Source organism: Cupressus sempervirens, chromosome 2, assembly GCF_028749045.1.
Source record: "Cupressus sempervirens isolate cs-2001-9-10 chromosome 2, ASM2874904v1, whole genome shotgun sequence".
NCBI classification, from domain to species: Eukaryota; Viridiplantae; Streptophyta; class Pinopsida; order Cupressales; family Cupressaceae; genus Cupressus; species Cupressus sempervirens.
In genome coordinates, this window is record NC_143119.1 from 724,712,932 (window position 1) to 724,732,636 (window position 19,705).

The 19,705-nt window shown below is 35.1% G+C and overlaps 1 protein-coding gene across 3 annotated transcripts in view; it reads left to right on the forward strand.

The window, feature by feature from the left end:
- ALF4 (aberrant root formation protein) overlaps nt 1–8,295 on the forward strand; it is a 157,026-nt gene extending 148,731 nt beyond the window's left edge. For all 3 annotated transcript variants that reach the window (XM_089815167.1, XM_089815169.1, XM_089815168.1), the window contains one exon: nt 7,822–8,295. In XM_089815167.1, the coding sequence (XP_089671293.1) occupies nt 7,822–8,042 (221 nt within the window). In that variant the 3' untranslated portion in view covers nt 8,043–8,295. The remainder of the gene's footprint in view (nt 1–7,821) is intronic.
- The last annotated feature ends 11,410 nt before the right edge of the window (nt 8,296–19,705 follow it).

Consider the following 19,705-nt stretch of genomic DNA (forward strand, 5'->3'; position numbering starts at 1 on the left):
TTGCATATGTTCCATGAGTATCTAATCAATACTCCAAATATACTATTCCTTAGAGATCCATTTTGCAATATTCTCATGGAGTCAAAATCCATATCTTCCAATGATGGATTCAATCCCATTGAAACTTTTATGTTGCAGCAAGTCAAGATGTGCCAGAGTTTCTATAAAGAATGAAGACATCTAGTGCATAAGGCGTGCTTTGAATCAAAGAAGCGGTAATTCATTTGGTCTCCATTTTCCCAATGATTGTCTGAAAACCTAAGTTTGTGTGGGAATGTGCCAAGCACTTTGCTTCAAAAAGAAAAGAAAAAAAAGTGAAAGGTGTTGATGGAAAGTTTTTTTCGAGTTTATATTTGGACATCGTCGAGAAGGTCTTCAAAGTGTCAGACTCCATAATGTGCCAATCTACAAAGGAGAATTCAAATGACAACTCGAACGAGAAAACGCTTGATTACATCAAGTTTTCAAATGACAACAGACAATCTACAAAGGAGAATTCAAATGACAACTCAAACAAGAAAAAGCTTGATCACATCAAGTTTTCAAATGACAATAGACAATCTACAAAGGAGAATTCAAATGACAACTTAAACAAGAAAAAGCTTGATCACATCAAGTTTTCAAATGACAACAAAAAATCCATTAAAGAGAGTCAGAGGCTATCAAAAGACACAACACCATGATTATCAAGGTGAATGTAGTGACACAAAATACAAGAACTCTCGATCCTATTATCATCCGAGATTGCATCATTGAATACAAGTACCTTCAAAACAATCCCTAGGATTGTGTAATGTCCACATTCTTGATCGCCTTTTCTTTGTTGTTATTCTTCAAAATTTGACTAATGACATTTTATTGTTCTTTCCTTTTTAGCTTGGGATGAATATTCTCCATACTTCATTGAAAAGATCACTTTGATTCTTTAGAATTGAATCCTTGCTTTTCAACCGTATGAATCTTAATTAATTCAAACACTAATTACAACACCATATGTATATGTGTAACATGGGCATTTTGTCAAACACTTCTAAGTTGTTATCATTCTGAAGCATTAATTTCGTAGAGACCTTAAATCAAACTCTCAATGTCTTCAGTAAACAAGGAGATTACTATTCTAACTAGAAATGAGAAGTCTTTATATAATATAATATGATCCTCTATATATTCATCTGTATATAGGCTGGTGTGAGTAATCAGATTTCAAAACTCTATCAAGCTGACAACATCATAGAGAAGATGATACCAAACTCAAGTACCAACTTCATAGATATAACTACTCCCACCAAATATAATATTCCAGCATGTTCATAATGCAGAGAATCAGATCTATAGTATGTGGAATCTCCTCTTCTTCTGGGTAAGATGATTGTTATTAGAAACCTTCTGCAGTTCTGTCTGATCACTGAAAGATAACTGAGATTTTTTCCTTGGTGTCTTTCTACTAATAATGTCTCTAATACTCCCCTCATCCATAGTTTGTTGTCTCTGCAGGATTAACAGTGTTGTGTCAAGTGTATAGTTGCAGATTTGTATGCCAACGTGGAGTGGAGATGAAGAGTCAAATTGAACTATGGTGTTTTTGATCGCTGATTCTTGTCTATCCTTATTCTTTCTACACTAGTTGTAGTTATGTGTATATCTTGACTGGATTGCCAATGTCTCGATCATTCAGATTTGAGAAGATATGCCATCTTGTAGCAAACACTACTTGTTGGTTGAAGGAGGTTGAGATTCACGGTTTGTTGTTTGCTAAGTGAAGTTGACACTTACGGCTCGTTGTAGGCTGAGCCGGGAAAACAATTACTCCTCCTCGATGATTTCAGATTTAATCAGCTTGTCTAGTTTGGTTCTAATCTGTCTAATGTTATTATTGCCTTCTACCCTAACTGTATTGGCTTCCTATCTTCTTTCGAGTCTTTACTCCCTTTTCCTTCCACTCTCCTTCATCCAGCAGAAGTGATCTTATACATATAGTTCTAAAACTGAATGGATGCGTACCAATCAATCGATTCACACCGACTATTAACAAATTCTACTTGTTCTATAAACATATTGATATGTCATTTCCTTGGTTGCTACATTTGGTTATGGATAGCCTTATATGTTCTTCGATGGTCTGAATATTTAACTATCCCCATATTAAAATATATATTATATACATTCCTAAGATTATCTTATGAATATGATATTATAATAAAATAATATTATTACTATTAATATATTAATATCATAAGTATATGTATTAACTATTTATTTAAATACTTGTTCTATATCATATGATTATATGATATCATTTAATTCATTTCTTTACTAATTAATTATATTAATCAAATTCTATGAAATATAATAATACATCACACTATAATTTCTTTATAAAAATTATTTGTTCTATTGTTAATTTGTTTATTATAAAATCTAATAAATATGGGGATATGACAGTCCGCCTTCCCTCAAATTGCTCGTCCTCGAGCAATGCAAAACCTTCGCGTAACGGTGTATTGATATCTAGCTCAATATTCAGCTGAACAATCCTTGATGCACTTGTAATTTATGTTTTGCTAAGTCTTTCTTTCTTTCTAAGAATTATAACTTTAGAATGGGCTCTAATCTTGACATAATGTCTCCAATCTTGATATTCACTAAGAATTTACATGATGCTCTGTACTCCTTAAGGATGTCCTTATTTGTGACATTCATTGAGAATGTCCTTGATTCATGGTATGCATTTAGAAACATATACTAAGATATATGAAAACACAAGCATGCACTATATATATATATATACACTAGTGTATGGAGATATGAAGACAAGATGCAGACACGATGCGGACACATGTTATAAGGTTTGGTATATTCCTTCCTCTAAATACAATTTTCGTGTTGTCGAAGTTGGTGGTGGCTACCTCCTTGATAGAGAGACTTGCATCATAGGTTAGTACCCGAAAACCATGATGTAAATATTATTCAATCTTGTAAGTCATTAAAATATAAGGTCCTAGTTCCCAATTTAATCCCTTTCTTAAGGAGAGGTCGTGATCAGATGCTTAACTCCTAGGGGAGTGCTTCTTGGGGCTCTAATTAATAGAATATCTCTCCACTAAACACCATCTTGATATATCCATCCTTCCTATGAGGGAGTTGTTCTTCATCCTAGGCCTTATGGATACCCACTCTGGGTGTATCCATCCTTACATATGCATATGATTTTCCTTAACAGTATATAGTGCCCTTTAGAGAATACTTGTTTCCCTGCCTTACTTCCTAAAGAAAATTGTAGAATATCTTGTGAAGTCTTTCAAAGAGGTTAGCTCTCTGCCGTAATTCCTTGCTTGATCCTTAATAGATGGTATATCTGTGTAGACATGTCATTGTTCCCAAGGTGTTATTCGGGCAGCTCTGATATGGATTGTACTTCCAGCTATTTTAGTTTGAATAGAGTCTTCAATCATTATGTGTTCTCAATGGATGAGGTCTCTTCTCATTTTCCGAATATATGAACTTGTTGTCAATCTAAATGATGATAATCCCCAGCCATGTCGCTAACACTTTCCATTGCTTTAAGCTTTTTGCTTCATATATTTGTTGTCTAAAATAACTAGTTCCCCTTATTATCGCTTATTGTTTGGTCTATCTATTCAACACTGTTGTATATTCTTCTTCTTGTTTGTTGACTGTGCGTATCTTCTTTCATCCTTCTTCCACATGTCTTTGATGACAAATCTTGTTCTTATATGCTGATCCTTATTTAAGATTCACCCTACAAGACGACAAGATCATGCTCTGATACCACTGTAATGTCCCCATTCCTGATCACCTTTTTCTTTGTTGTTATTCTTCAAAATTTTACTAATGACATTTTATTACTCTTTCCTTTTTAGCTTGGGATGAATATTCTCCATAATTCATTAAAAAGATCACCTTGATTCTTTAGAATTGAATCCTTTCTTTTCAACCGTATTAATCTTAAGTAATTCTAACATTGATTACAACACCATATTTATATGTGTAACATGGGCATTTTGTCAAACACTTGTAAGCTGTTATCGTTTTGAAGCATTAATTTCTTAGAGACCTTAAATCAAACTCTTAATGTCTGCACCAAACAAGGAGATTACTATTTTGACTCGCAATTAGTCTTTATGATAGACTTAATAGAAATCCACCCCAAGAAATATATAATATGATCCTTTATATATATTCATTTGTATACAGGCTGGTGTGAGTAATCAGATTTCAAAACTCTATCAGGCTGACAACATCAATACCAAACTCAAGTACAAACTTCATAGATATAACTAATATTCCAACATGTTCATAATGCAAAGAATCAGATTTGTAGCATGTGGAATCTCCTTTTCTTCTGTTTAAGATGATTGTTATTAGAAACCTTCCACAGTTATGTCTGATCATTGAAAGATAACTGAGATTTTTTCCTTGGTGTCTTTCTACTAATAATGTCTCTAACACTCCCCTCATCCATAGTTTGTTGTCTCTGCGGAATTAACAGTGTTGTGTCGGGTGTATAGTTGCGGATTTGTATGCCAACGTGGAGTGGAGATGAAGAGTCAGATTGAACTATGGTGTTTTTGATCGCCGATTCATGTCTATCTTTATTCTTTCTACACTACTTGTAGTTATCTGTATATCTTGAATGGATTGCCGATGTCTCGATCCTTTAGATTTGGAGAAGATATGTCGTCTTGTAGCAAACACTATTTGTTGGTTGAAGGAGGTTGAGATTCATAGTTTGTTGTTTGCTGAGTGAAGTTGACACTCACGGCTTGTTTTGGGCTGAGATGGGAAAACAATTACTCCTCGATGATTTCAAATTTAATCGGCTTGTCTGGTTCAGTTTTGGTTTGTCCAATGTTATTATTGCTTTCTGCCCAAACCGTATTGGCTTCCTACCGCCCTTTGATTTTTGACTCCCTTTTCCTTCCACCTTTCATCCAGCATAAGTGATCTTATATTTCTAAAACTGAATGGATGCGTACCAATCAATCAATTCTACTTGCTCTATAAACATATTGATATGTCATTTCCTTGGTCGCTACATTTGGTTATGGATAGCCTTATATGTTCTTCGATGGTCTGAATATTTAACTATCCCCTTGAAAAAATATATATTATATACATTCGTAAGATTATCTTATGAATATGGTATTATAATAAAATATTATTATTACTATTAATATATTAATATCATAAGTATATGTATTAACTATTTATTTAAATACTTGTTCTATATCATATGATTATCTGATATCATTTAATTCATTTCTTTACTAATTAACTATATTAATCAAATTCTATGAAATATAATAATACATCACACTATAATTTCTTTATAAAATTTATTTGTTGTATTGTTAATTAGTTTATTTTAAAATCTAATAAATATGGGGACATGACAAATTGTTTCAATTCTCTTCTTTCTTCTTCCTTCTTTAGTTTTCATGTTCATAATTGGAGAGAATGTATTACATCAAAATGTGTAATTACATGTAATACGATTTACATGTGTAATGACATGTAATCCAATAATTTCTCTTGTTAGTTAGACCAAGTCAAAGTTGGTTGAGTTGCTCCCACTTTTTTCTCCTTTTTTTCAACTCCTTTGCTTGTATAAAGGAATGCCCCCTCATTGTAAAAGTCATCATTTGTTGTATGCAAGAAAGCTTTGCCAAACTTGTGCAAGCATAACTTTGATTGTGTAGTACCAATTTGAGAGAAAAGAGAATAAAAGAAGCAATTGGATTCGAAGCTTTGACTGGAAGTAATTGTGATAGAACAAATTAGAAGCTTGGACTATAATTTGTGCCTATTGTCTTTGATTTATGTTATTATTGTGTGTTCAATAATAGAGCATAGTGAGTTAAGAAGCAATCGAAGCCAAAGGTTTGACTAGGAGCGATTGTAGTGATACATAGACTAGAAGCTTTGACTGTAGCTTGTATTGTCGTCTCAAATTTATGAAAAATAGTTAGAATTTTTCTACTTCTAAAAGCCTTTGCGCCCCAATTGTAGAGGTTTCTCTTATAGAATAGAATAGAAATCATCTACTTCTAGAAGTCTTTGTGCCCCAATGGTAGTGGTTTTTTTAATAAATTAAACAAACTGGACTTAGAGCCAAACCAGTACACTTTCAATCAGCCTTTGAGTTGATGTTGGTTTATCGGTATCACCATTTCCAGCTAGTAGATAGAAGTGTAGTTAGAGATTTCATCTTGCCCATTACTTGCCACACGGGTAAGTGGATTCTTTTCTAAAAGATAAAAGGAAAGAATATTGGTAACACCCCTTACAAACCTTGACTTGATCCAAGGAGTGGTGAGGAGGAGCCTTCCCTTTAATGTAGGAGTCACTTTGTCTCACACGCTGTGGTTGGTCTACCTATTTTCTGACTGGATTTACCCAAAATTGTCAGTTGCAAAATATCCACCCAACAGAGCCTAACACCAAAAAAAATGTGTTGGATCCATGAAACGAATCTGCTAACCCAAGCCAAAGTTAATGCATATAGAAGCTTTTGGAACAGATATGCCTAATACTTTTTTTTGAAACACTAGGAATCCAAATTGTTTTCCACAAGCCATTTGTGATTGTACATCCATTGCAATTTTGTAGACTTTGTGTGCTTGTTCATTGAATTTTTGTATCAACAAATGGATTTTGAAGGCCATCATTTATCAGTGGGGTTTAACCTTACAAGGCTAGATATTTTTTTGGTGATGCTTCTATTTCAAATTTTCAATAATAAGTATGTAACCAAAACAAATGGATTTTGAAGGCCATTATTTATGAGTGAGGTTTGACCTTCCAAGGCTAGATATTTGTGGTAATGCTTCTATTTCAATAAGTATGTTGCCAAATATATAGGCAAGAGCCTAAATACAATGGTAAGTTGTGAGCCTCTTATGTAGGAGGTCTTGGGTTTGACTCTACTCAAGTTTAACAAATAATACTAATAATTAATCTTGGCTTCGACCTCTTACCGATCCAAAAAGAAAATGTTGCCAAATATGTTTTTCAAGTATTTGCGAACCAATTGCTTTCCACAGGTCGTTTTTGGTTATTATTGGTATGTTGAAACTTTATAAACTCTATTTTTACACTAAGTTTTGCCTCAACAAAATTAGTGGGGTTTGAACTTACAAGGCTAGATATTTTCTGGTGATGCTTCTATTACGATGAGCATGCAATCAACATTCACGACTGAGCACAAGGAATTAATGGAAGTTTGGTTTCTGTGAATCTTTTGGACCAAAACCTGCATAGCATTTTCCTTGCTAATTTGCATTTACAGTTTATTAGAGTTAGTTTGCCTTTTCTCTGAAGTTGTCAGATTTGTTTTGTTTCCTGTCCACCTCCTAACATTTTTCTTTCAATTGTGAATGACCAGTTCTATGAAAGGAAGGATTGCTATTTTTTCCCTTTCTATCTGAATATTTGTTACTTTCGGTAAGAGTGATAACAAATAGGTGTATTCTTGAGGAGATTCTGTTTCGGGTAATAGAAAGGAAGGAAAGAACAAGATGTGAGATCTGTCTTTTGTACATTATGTTGAAATAAATGCATATTAATATTAAATGATTTTTGCTTTGTAGTGATGACTTAAAGAAAAGCTCATATAAAGCAGATTTAGTACGTACATTTCCAATACTGTAAAAAATAAATAAAAATAAATGTAGGTTTCAAACCTTTCTTGAATCTTTATAACCCACCTTAAAATAGTAGCTACTTTGAGGTTCTTTAACTTGTATCCAGAGAACTAAGGGTGAGATGTTGATATTCTTGCATCGTGTTATTTTTCTGCAGGAAAAACCAACTATACTGGAGCTCTTTCCAAACCTTGTCTGAAAAAGGCACATTCAGAGTGGCTTCTTCCATTGCGAGTACTGATCTCAGGAATTCAATCTGAAAATTCCCATGACTACAATGATTTTGCAATCTCTACATCATGTGCATTGAACCTACTAGTGCCAGCTCTTTATCATTGCCTTGAGCTGGTTGAGGAACAATTAAAGCATCCTGCGTGACATGTAATTTTTTGTATATCTGCATCACTCTCAGTGTGCGTGAGAGCAGTCTCCAAAAATCATTATTCATTAAGCGCATACAGATAATTTTAACAGATTTCTCAATATGAGAACTAGCTCTTACTGGTATATCTTATTCTTTTAGACTTCCATTCATCAAGGCATCCTTTGTATCCCTTACCTACTTTTTGTATTTATATGTTCTAGGTTTTTATTATTTCTTCATTGATGCACATTCATATAATTTTGATTACATATGGTGTTCAGGTGATTTGTGATAACAGATAAGAACATGCTTGGTAATTTTAGTCTTTAATTACTCTTCCCTTCTGTTCCTATGTTGTCCTATGTTGTCTTGCCATGTAAATTTAAGTGTCATGTCAATAAGATAGAACTTAAGTAGAGTAGCTCTAGCTCAACAGATAATTGTCTGTCCATCAAAATATTAGCACAGATGACTGCCTTAATTCTCAAACCCATCCCACATAGCAGAATTAAACAGTTAATACTGTATCTCCACTATAACATCCATCTGTGACAAGCAATAATTGAGCAAGAACAGACTTTGTTCCCAATTGAACCATGAAACCAGCGAACAAAAATGGAATGAAGTCATTCAACTACTGTGAATTGAGGCGGAGCTAAAACATCGGCATATACTCTGTTGATGGCAAGCATCTTGAAAACAAAATGGATGCTAGAATTATGATGACAAGATACGTACAAGTTCGTTTGTGTATACAAGCAATTTAAAATGAAACAAGATTTGCTTCAAAACTCAAAAACATTCATAGCAATGGAAAACCACAAAATTTCCGCCATGTAACCATATGTCATGCACAATTTATAAATTTTTAAATCCAATCGATCCATGAATATATGTACAGTATACTCAAGTCTGAAAATGCCAAAATATAGCTAATGGCTTCTTGGAGAGCATCTTTGTATTTGTGGAACAGTGACCTTGGGTTTAAATTCTACTTTGTTACGGGCTCTTCCTTTATAGTTTCCTTAATGACAATTTAAGAATGGGTATTTACTCATTAACCAATTGATTAAGAGGGGATAGTAAATGGAGGATGGAGTACTCTTTTCCTATAGAGTATTCTTACCTTTAGATCTCAAGAACACATTCTGTTGATTTATTGTATGGTTGTTATACATTCATTTTTTTGTAAATATAATTTAAGTAATCAATATCAAATATATCAGTACGTCAGGGTTTGAGTATACCACTTAAGGTCCGGGTTTCATGAGGGAGGCTTAAGTTCTATTTTTGAGGAAGAGAGTGGTCTCGTGAACACAATTTTATTTTTGTACGGGATTATTTGGAATCTTCTCCTCAAAAATAGGAGCCTCTATTTGTCAAGACAAGCTAATTGAATGCCTTGATGATTTAGGTCACTCAATGATACTAAATGGGGTCAAGCGCCCACTTGAACTCAGACAAATCTCTACTATGTAGTTGAAGAAAGCCAAGAGAAAAGGGTGTCAATTATATGTGGCTCATGTCATGGACATGGAAGAGACTCCACTTCATTTAGAGGATTATCCCATCTTTCAAGAATTCAAGGATGTGTTTCCAGATGACTTACCTGAACTACCTCCTAAGAGGGAGTTCGATTTTTCTATCGATCTTGTACTAGGAGCTAAACCTCAATCAAAGGTTCCTTACTGCACGACCTCCACATAAATGTATGAATTGAATACGTAGCTACAGGAACTCCTGGATAAAGGTTTCATCTGCCCTAGTGTATCCCCATGGGGAGCTCCTGTAATCTTTGTCAAGAAGAACGATGGTACCTTAAGATTGTGCATTGATTATCATATGCTAAACAAGGTGACCATTAAGAATCAGTATTACCTCTCATGAATTGATGAATTGTTTGATCAAATGAAGGGAGTGACCTTATTCTCCAAAATTGAATATCACCAACTTCGGATCAGGGATGAGGACATACCTAAAACAACATTCAAAACAAGGTATGGGCATTATGAATATGGTGTCTTACCTTTTGGGCTAACTCGTGCTCATGTCGCTTTCATGAACTTGATGAACAACATCTTTAGAGAGTGTCTTGACAAGTTTGTGGAGATATTTATTGATGACATCTTGATATACTCCAAGAATTAAGAGGAGCATGAAGAACACTAGTGCATAGTTCTATAGTGCCTCAGAGAGGAAATTGTATGGAAAACTCTCCAGGTGTTCGTTCTATCAAAAGGAGATACATTACCTAGTTCATACTCTATCAACGGATGGTATAGTAGTGGACCTCGCAAAGTGAATGGCCAACTCCTTAAAACGTGAGTGAAATCTAGAGTTTTATGGGGCTTGCCGATTTCTATATGAAATTCATCGAAGGATTTTTCAGAATTGCAGCACCTATTACTTCCCTATTTGAGTGGACATAAGTTTAATGTCCCCCACTTAGCCAGTTTGGAGGTATGTTGTCGTTAGCCCATTCTTGTATGGTGTCGAGGGCTAACCAGGACTTCAAAAGGGATCATGAGGTTATTTGGCTTAGTCAAATTTAATTACAGGCCAAACAGAGTTCGTTTGTTGGGTTGTCAAGAAGACTTACTATTTTTAGTAAGCCAATAGGGGGATGCAGTGCCTTCAATTTTCAGTGACAGGATGAGATGCATTTTGTTGGGCTCTTTCTAATAAGCTATTATATGTGGGATTTCGAATTTATTTGGTATATTATTTTAATGTTTGAAGTTACAACGGTAAAGTGACTATTTAAATTAAATATTATAATGTTTCATAAAGTCACTTTATAAAAATCAAGAGTCCCCCTTTGAGTACATACATGGACTTTGTAAAAAGAAAAAAAGAAGTAATATTAAAAGTCATGTATTATCCCACATTGGCAAGACGGAAGTGTGGAGCAAGTGAGGAAGGGATTAAAAGGAAGAGGATAGCTCTCATTTATTCAGGCTTGGAAATATCAAAGAAATTGGAGAATTTTCTGGAGATTATATCTCAATAGTTTGAAGGACGAAATCCCTTCAAGCTGAAAATCTTGATGCCATTGAAAGATATGGTCTTGAGATCCAACATGGTAGCAGTCTGAAAAAAGTAGATACAAAAAATCAGCCCGAAAAAAGTGGAACCGAAAAAACAGGCGAAAAAAGAAATCCGTAAAAGCAGTTCAAAAAGCAGAATCGAAAAAGCATGCTGGAAAAGCGGGTACGAAAAAGCAAGCCGAAAAAGCAGCTCGAAAAAAGCAAAACAGAAGGGGCAACATAGAAGGAAATTATTTCAGCCATCTACAACTAGGTTCTTTTGTTAGTATTGTTTTTAGGGTGTTATAAGCTTTCAGCTGTAAGTGTGCATTATACCAGCATTATCATTTTGTAATCCATGTAAATGCCAAAGTCTTGGCCATATTTCATGAGCATTTTAATTTTCATTGCAATTAAGAAGATAATAGTTGCTGGTGTCATTTAAGCAATTTAATATGATTATTTATCAGCTAGTTAGTTTGCATACCAACTGTTTGTAAAAATGCCAATTGGCTGTAGGTGTTCATTTCTCATGCTTAGATCATATATATGCACTGAATATTGTCAAATTTAGTAGCACACTCATGTTAGGTCATTTATGTAGTCCATTGTAGTCTTCTAGCACAAGATTTTTCATTGATGCAAATTGTAAAAAGGTCATTTGAAGCTAGCTGAAATACTATATTAGTCATACGTCCCTTGCATGTGAATTGTTTGATGAAATTCCTTGAGCTTTCATCAACATTTTTGAGGGCAGATTTAAGGAGGGTCATTACAATAAGCATTTGAAAAAGGCTCTTCAGTTGTTGCAGCAAAGGCTTACTTCTGCTCCTATCTTGATTATACTGGATCCAAATGAACATTTTGTTGTGACAACATATGCTTCAGGGGATGGACTAGGTGGCGTATTGATGCAGTATGGAAAAGTGGTAGCCTATGAGTCCAAGGAGCTCAAATAGGACGAGGTAAATTGTGCTCCGCATGATTTGGAGCTGGATGAGATAGTACATGCTTTGCAGATGTGGTGGCATCACTTGTTAGGAAAGCCATTTGAACTTTAACCTAACCATATGGGTTTGAGATATATCTTCACTCAGCCCAATCTTAATGCCAAGTAGAGGAGATGGTTAAAGTTCCTCAGTGAGTATGATTTTGGCATTGAATACATTATGGGAAAAGAGAATAGGGTAGCAGATGCTCTCAGTCGCAGAAGACACATCGTTGCTATCCCTACTTCTAGGACCCACATGAGGGAGTACATTCTATAATATCTTCTTGGTGACACTCATTATAAATGGGTGAAGTTAGTATTGCATACTAACTCATTTGATCGACGCTTTGATGGATACTCGTTTGATGATGATGGTTTACTGAAATACTAGAACAAGATATATGTTCCCAACTGTGAAGGGTTGTGGAAAGTGGTTGTTGAGGAGATGAATTGCACTTCATTTTCAAGGCACCCAGGGGTAAACAAAATGATGGCTGATGTGAGGTTGATGTACTTCTGGCCAAGACTCAAGCAAGATGTGACAGAGTATGTTGCCCAATGTTTGGAATGTCAGTGTGTCAAGGCTGAGCATGTCCATCTGGCACGACTTCTTTACCTGCATGAGATTCCAAAATAAAAATGATAGGTTATCGGTATGGATTTTGTACAGGGACTACCCATGACTCAACACAAGCAAGATGTTATTTTGGTCGTAGTAGATAAATTAACTAAGGTAGCTCACTTCATTCCTGATAGCCTAAAGGATGGATCACCTTTTTTGGCTAGAAAGTTTGTACAAAAGATATTTCAACTCCATGGTATTTTGAAAACCATCATATCTGACATGGATACCTAGAAGACTTCAAGGTTCTGGACAACCTTGAATGCAGCATTGGGTACATGCTTGAATTTCAACACCACCTATCATCCTGAGATTGATGGGCAGATTGAGAGAGTTAACCAGGTGCTCGAGGACTTACTACGCATGTACTGTATGAATCAACAGTACAAATGGGAGGATTACCTTACCTTAGTGGTGTTTGCATACAATAACTCTTACCATTCTTCATTGGGTATGGCTCCTTTCCAAGCTCTGTGTGGACATAAATTTCGTACGCCTATCACTTGGGATAGGGTTGAGGACATAATTATTATTGGTCCTAAAATGTTGAAGGAAATGGAAGAGCAAATGATTCTGATTAGTAGTCAGTTGAAGGAAGCAACTGACTGACAGAAAAGCTATGCTGAAAAGAAACACACTTTGAGGCAGTTTCGGACTAGTGATAAGGTGTTCTTGCGTGTCAGGCCCTAAAAGAGCTTCATCTCGTTTGGCAAGAGCTCAAAGCTTGCCCCGAGATAAATTGGTCCCTTTGAGGTGCTAGAGGTCGTCAACCTAGTCAAATATCAGCTTGCTCTTGCCCACGCTGGCTTGCATAGATAATGTTTTTCATGTTTCATTTCTTAAATCGTATCACCCTAACATGTCTCATGTGCTTGATTGACATGCGTTGTAGGTGCAGGATTCGAGGGTGGTGGTTGTTCATCCCACCCATCTCGTTGACTAGCATACTATCCGGGTACGAGATAGGGATGTCCTCTAGTATAAAGTCCAATGGGACCAATTTTTTGTGGACAGTGCCATCTAGGAGGATGCAGAGGACTTACATAAATATTTTCCTCATATTTTTGTATAGATATGTTATGTTTTGGTTTTAGTTACATTATTAGTTTTGGATATGTTGTGTGCTCTTTTGGTTGTGATCGACATCGAGACGATGTCTCTTCCTAGTAAGGAAGGATATCACGTCTCATATTTCGATAGACTTCGTTTCCCTACTTATGTGGCGACCTTGTCGACTTTTGACTTGGTCAACTTTATTATGAACATTGAAAATGGAGATAATTAATTTTAATTATCTTAGTTGTGTTTAATGAAACTATGTGATGCATTAATTAATATAGATAAGATGGTTAATTAAATGCATAGATGTGTATGTTATGATGATGTAAATGAAATCATGATGTTAATGCAAATATGTATGTTATCTTATTATGTGAACATGATAATTAAGCGATTTATTACTTTATACTATATGCTTATGTCATATTATTGCAGATACTGACTTGTTGCGAGTGTTTGAGCGGATGCAGGGACGTTGAGACAAGAGTGTGGTCGAGGTAGAGGAGGTCAACTCCTCGAAAGGGGATGGTCGGATATCTTGAGCAACCCACACCACTTAGAACTCTAGATGATTGACTTAATAGTATTTTGTTTCTATCCTAACCCTCAAATGATGTAATTGAATGATAAAGATAGAATATGTTTTGATAAATCATTCTAAATGTGTCATGTACCCATCAGAGCAAAATTGAGACAAGAGGGGGGATGTGGCCTCCTATGTGACATTCGAAGAGGTCATGCAACAATGGGCAGTTGGTAAAAATAAAATCAGTTAAAGTAGTAGTAGTTGAATAAGTCCAAGGGGATGTTTTGTTTTTATGTGGGAACAAGTCAAGCACCGACTGTCTGAGGTGGATGACAACTCTCTGGCATTGGTTTGTCTGAGCCATTTGTTGAACTGCTAACAGACGAAATATGTAAGTTACATGAAAGAGATGCTTGGTGTTTTACCGAAGCGTCAGTTATGTTGGAGGGGAGGAAGTGAAAAGGAGAAGCAATCACAGAGGGAGGGGGAGGATGATAGTGGAAATTTTGTGGAGTTAGAAGCGGTTGGCATGAATTCAGCCTATTTATGTGCAGTAGGGACTGTGGGATGATACCCCCACAAGTTCAACAACCTTGACACCATTGAGAGATGAATGGTCTTGGGGTTATTTTCATTGCAAACAACTTCAGTAGTTGTGGCTAGCATTCTTGGCTTGTACAGGGAACACTATAGTGTCGAGGCATGATTGTGATAGATGATATCGTGGATGCGTCTATGTCATAGCAAGTCATAGTGGGTGAAGACGTCACTACACATAGAATATATCTCGCTAGCTGAAGCTGGGAACTAATCGTGTTGAGGGTAGTCACAAGCTTAGGTGTATCTAGCCATTCCAGTGAATAGACCGTGGAGAGCGTGCAGGCTAGAATTACACAACACATGCCTGCAACTAGAGGGACAAGGAGAGCACATATATATCATCCCATAACAAGTATGCACATTGGTTGTGCTTCCTTCCACTTCTTAGACATTCTAGCCATCATAGGGTGTTAACTGTGAATATTGTAATGTAATTTGCCTTGAATATAATTGCTTCAAATAAATTGGCAAGGTTTATGTCTATTTCCCCTGTTATTTTTTTACTATTACAGTGAAACAAGAATCCTTAAAAATAGAACATCGAGCAGCCATTACACCTAAAAGTAGCCTAGACCGGATATTAGTCAGGCCATCACAAAGTGTTAGGCAATTAGAACATAGTTATAGAATGAAGAAATATTAATTGTTACTTGCTAATTGTGTAGATACTTAGAATTTAAGGAAATGATCTAAGATTAGATATGAATGCCTTCTTTTTAATTTCTAAATATAAAATGAGAAATGCAAATAGTTAGAAAACTTAAATCATATTATATGTGCCAACACTATACAATACAGGTGTACATGTATGCATTTAATGAATGCTATAGAAACACTATGAAATATTGAGTAAATAAATTGAGTGTTTTCACTAATATGTGTGTGTGCGCGCGTGCTCTATGCCAGCCATCTCTTTTCTTTGGAAATGATGTTTTAAAAATGAACTCAAGAACACCCATATTGGGTCAGTTACATTTTTAGATTTTTAATAACTAAACCGTTATAAAGAAGGGGAACGCAGAGATTGGAGACGTCCAGGAGCTGGAGCAGAGGAAGAGTGATTGGGAAGAGTACAGACAACTGACGGATAACTAGGTTCCCCTCTTGTCTGTACAGATTTCTATGTTTCACTTCCAAGTTTAAGCATTGGATCGGTTTCTTGATCTGTTAAGTGGTGGATTGAACAATGGTAGAAATTATATATATAATCTACACATTCTTGGTAGCTTGATCTCTGTGTAACTAGCGAGTAACCTCCTTAAAAGTGTGAATAGCTTGTTAATTGATGCTTAGCCTTATTGATGTAAAACTAACTTGAATTTAGTAGAAATGCTTCTTCTTCTCAAGTGATAACCGCACTTCTAATCCCCTAAGACCATTGAAATAAGATGAAGGCATTTGGATGAGTAGTCATAATGAGATTCTCAGCAATTATCATGCCTATCCTTACTAGATTTCGCTCTTGGGTTATTGTTTTTCTGTGGCAATTATTGTGCAATGCTTAGTAAATGCCTAGTACTTCCTTGATGCAACTGATTGTTAAATTCCATCGAATCCTTGTGCTTTACAATCTTATTATGGTACAGTGATAACACTATCTCTGTGAATTTTATGTTGTAAGTGGAGACGGATCTGAAGTAAGTCTTAGCAATAAAATTCGAAGGTGGGTGGTAGTAATTCTGACAATGAGAGTTGCATCTTCCTACATGTTCAAAACTATAGAGTGTTTTCCTCTTTTGGTAGAAATCTTTAACCAGCCATATCCCCTGAAAAAATTTGGGTGAACTAAGATGTGTAATTCTTCCTGAATGCTATGTATACTTAACCATCGAAAATATTGCATTGAAGGAAAAAGTGATGTCAATTTTTCATATTAGAATAAGCAAACCAAAAATGGATTGTGATAAAGAATTTGGGGGTGATAACATTTCAGTTGGATTTGAAACATAGGGAATAGAAAAATGACACATTATGTCTTGAATGTATTCAAGTTGTAACTGTATCACAACACTTAATCTACTCCGATCGATGTGCATTTGTTTCTTAACCACAGGAGTAGATATGACTACAAATCTGCTTGAGAGGAAACATTCATTGTTAACAACGATATAATGATTGAAGGATATATATTAAATATGAATGAATTCACACTTGGCTTTCAGTCAACACAAAAACTATATATATCATAATTCTGTAACAAGAAATAAACCTTTGACATTAGATGGTAAATTAGATTGCTAATAGTGACTGTCAGTAAGATTCCTTGTCAAGTGCGAGTGAGACTTATGAAAGAGATACTTGAGGACCTTGGGGGAGCTAAACACTCTGTGGTTGGCATGGTAAAAGCGCTTGGACCGCACTCCCATCTCAAATAGAAGTTGGAGATGTCCGATGGCTGTGGAGACCGGAACTTGCAAATGGATACATGTTCAAGGCATCTTGTTAACTCTACAATTAATGTGATATATATAATCGTCTTATGATGTTCATTTGGATGTAATTGCACTCAATGGGTAATGTATCGGTTATGCTCCTTGAATGTATTTATTAAATCAAGCATTTTGATGAATGGATGAAGTGTAGGTCAGCATCCTTAGATAATGTTATATGTTACATTCTTTAATGGCTAACTTTTGTTTAATCCTTGATTATGGTTAATGAATTGATTATTGACTATTTAACTAGGGTTTCCTTATGGGTTTTTCCGCATTTCTAGCAATATGTTGATGTGGCATTTTGCTTAGTAGGACATGGTTCTTACATATGAAGCAGATGAAAACATGGTAGGGCTAAAAAATCCTCCACCAGCATAAGAATGTTTTGTGCCACTTTTCAAAATATTTTTAATTTATTATTTGTTTAAAAAAAATATTTTAGAAATAATTTGATTTGTTACCTTGTTTTTTATGCACAAAATTTAGAGAGGACAAAAGTTATTGTTCTCGTGAAACTACTAGCTTTCTTAAAATTTGGAGTTAAAATTTTAAACTGAATTACCAAGCCCTAATTTTGAAAGTTGCAAAAAGTGACATCATTTTTTGAGATGTTAAAAAGAATTTAATTTTATAAAAATAATAATTATAATTAATAAAAATAATTTTTCACAATGTGATTGACTAAAATCATTGTGTTATAAGAGCAAATTTCAAAGGGTAATAAATTTTTTTAACTTTTATATTTAAAAAAAATTAATGTGTGTTTAAATGTTTTCTTCATTTTTATATATCAAGAAATATACTTAATAGAATCAATTTTATTTAAAAAATTACTATTATTACTTTAATTAAGCATAAATTATTATGTTATTCAATAATTTACAAAGTTCTCTCTCTCTCTTGCTCTCTCTCACATGTCCATGTAGTCAAGGAATGCCTCACCATGTTAAATATTGAGATTAGAAATAACAATTAACACTAAATAAAATGAATCAAGAACAATTCAAAAAATAGTACCAGTGAGAGGATTGTGTTGTGATGTGAAGCCTAATCAGACTCGGAGGTTAATTTTTTCCTCACTTTATTTGGCCCAATTTCTCCTCAGATTTTACTATGGTGGCTTCCATGCTCTAGGGGTCAAGGGGCAGCACCCTTTGCGGGTTCCTAGGGCAACACCTTAGGCGGGGTCAAGGGGTAAGCAGTCCCAAGAGCACTCCCTATACAAGGCAAGGTCAAAGAGTAGCACCTCCAAAGCCAAAAATGAATTTACTTTTGTAAAAGACGTTTAAAGAAGCTATATTTTTCTATTGGTCGGCTTATTCTAGCCCTAACTTGTAAGCAACAAAAAAACTCATATAAAATGGCTTAAGCTTGGGGATTTCATAATGGGTGGTGAGATTGATGCTTTTTGCGACGGTAGTGATTTGTAAGGGATTACAGATTGTAATCAGGTTAATAATCACTAGATGATAAGAATATTTGACTCGTTGTTGGTGGACATAGCTCAGATGTAATGTCCCCATTTTTAGCAGGTTCTTATAGTTGGCTAGGTCAGTTCACCCTTGTGAGTTGGCAGTAGGATTTGAGGGTCTCAGTTATGTGGTTATAGGCTTCCAGCAACCTATGGTAAGTTTTGGCTCCATTTGAGGGACTTACTATTTAAAGTATGTCAAACTGTTACTTCCGATGAGCTCAATTGAGTTAGAGAAGTTGTGTGATGCTCTTAGTTTTTATTTCAGGCTTCCAGTTTGGGATCCAAGAATCTTAGAGGGAGCGTCTATTTATAGTAAGTCACCCTATCAAGTTCATTCACCGTCTTTCATCATCAGGATCACTTTGGTGTTATCAAAATTCGATTCTGATGCTCTTCAGTTGTTTTATCAAGATGGGTGATTTATTATTATTATTCATCTAAATATGTTGAGGTTGCTATTTTCATTAGTGTTGTTGGTTGGTCACCTCAGTATCATAGCTCATTGAATTGGGACAAAAAGTTTTAAGTCGTGGGAACAAGAAACAGTAGCCTTGCGTGTTAGAATATTAAGTTATGGCGGAAAGGTCATTTTTGGAGCCAAAAGCAATTAATAAATTATATTAATGACACTTTATTATATTTTAATGTTGCGTAGAGAAAGCTTCTTAAGTGGAGTTCTTTTGGGTAATTGGTACCATTTGGAGATAATAAATATGAGGACATTTGATGAAGAAAGCATCTGATTATTTGTTTATCTCTTTGTTGTTATCTTTGTGACAATTCTGAGTCAGTGGTTTTGTGCCCTTATTGAAGTATAAGGGTTAGATTCTGAGTTTATCTTGCAATTTGTTGCTGAGGTAAAGCAAATTGTGATTACTTCTCTACTGCATCTACTATTATTGAGAAGTTGATTGAACAAGTGTTGAAGACTGGATTCTGGAGAG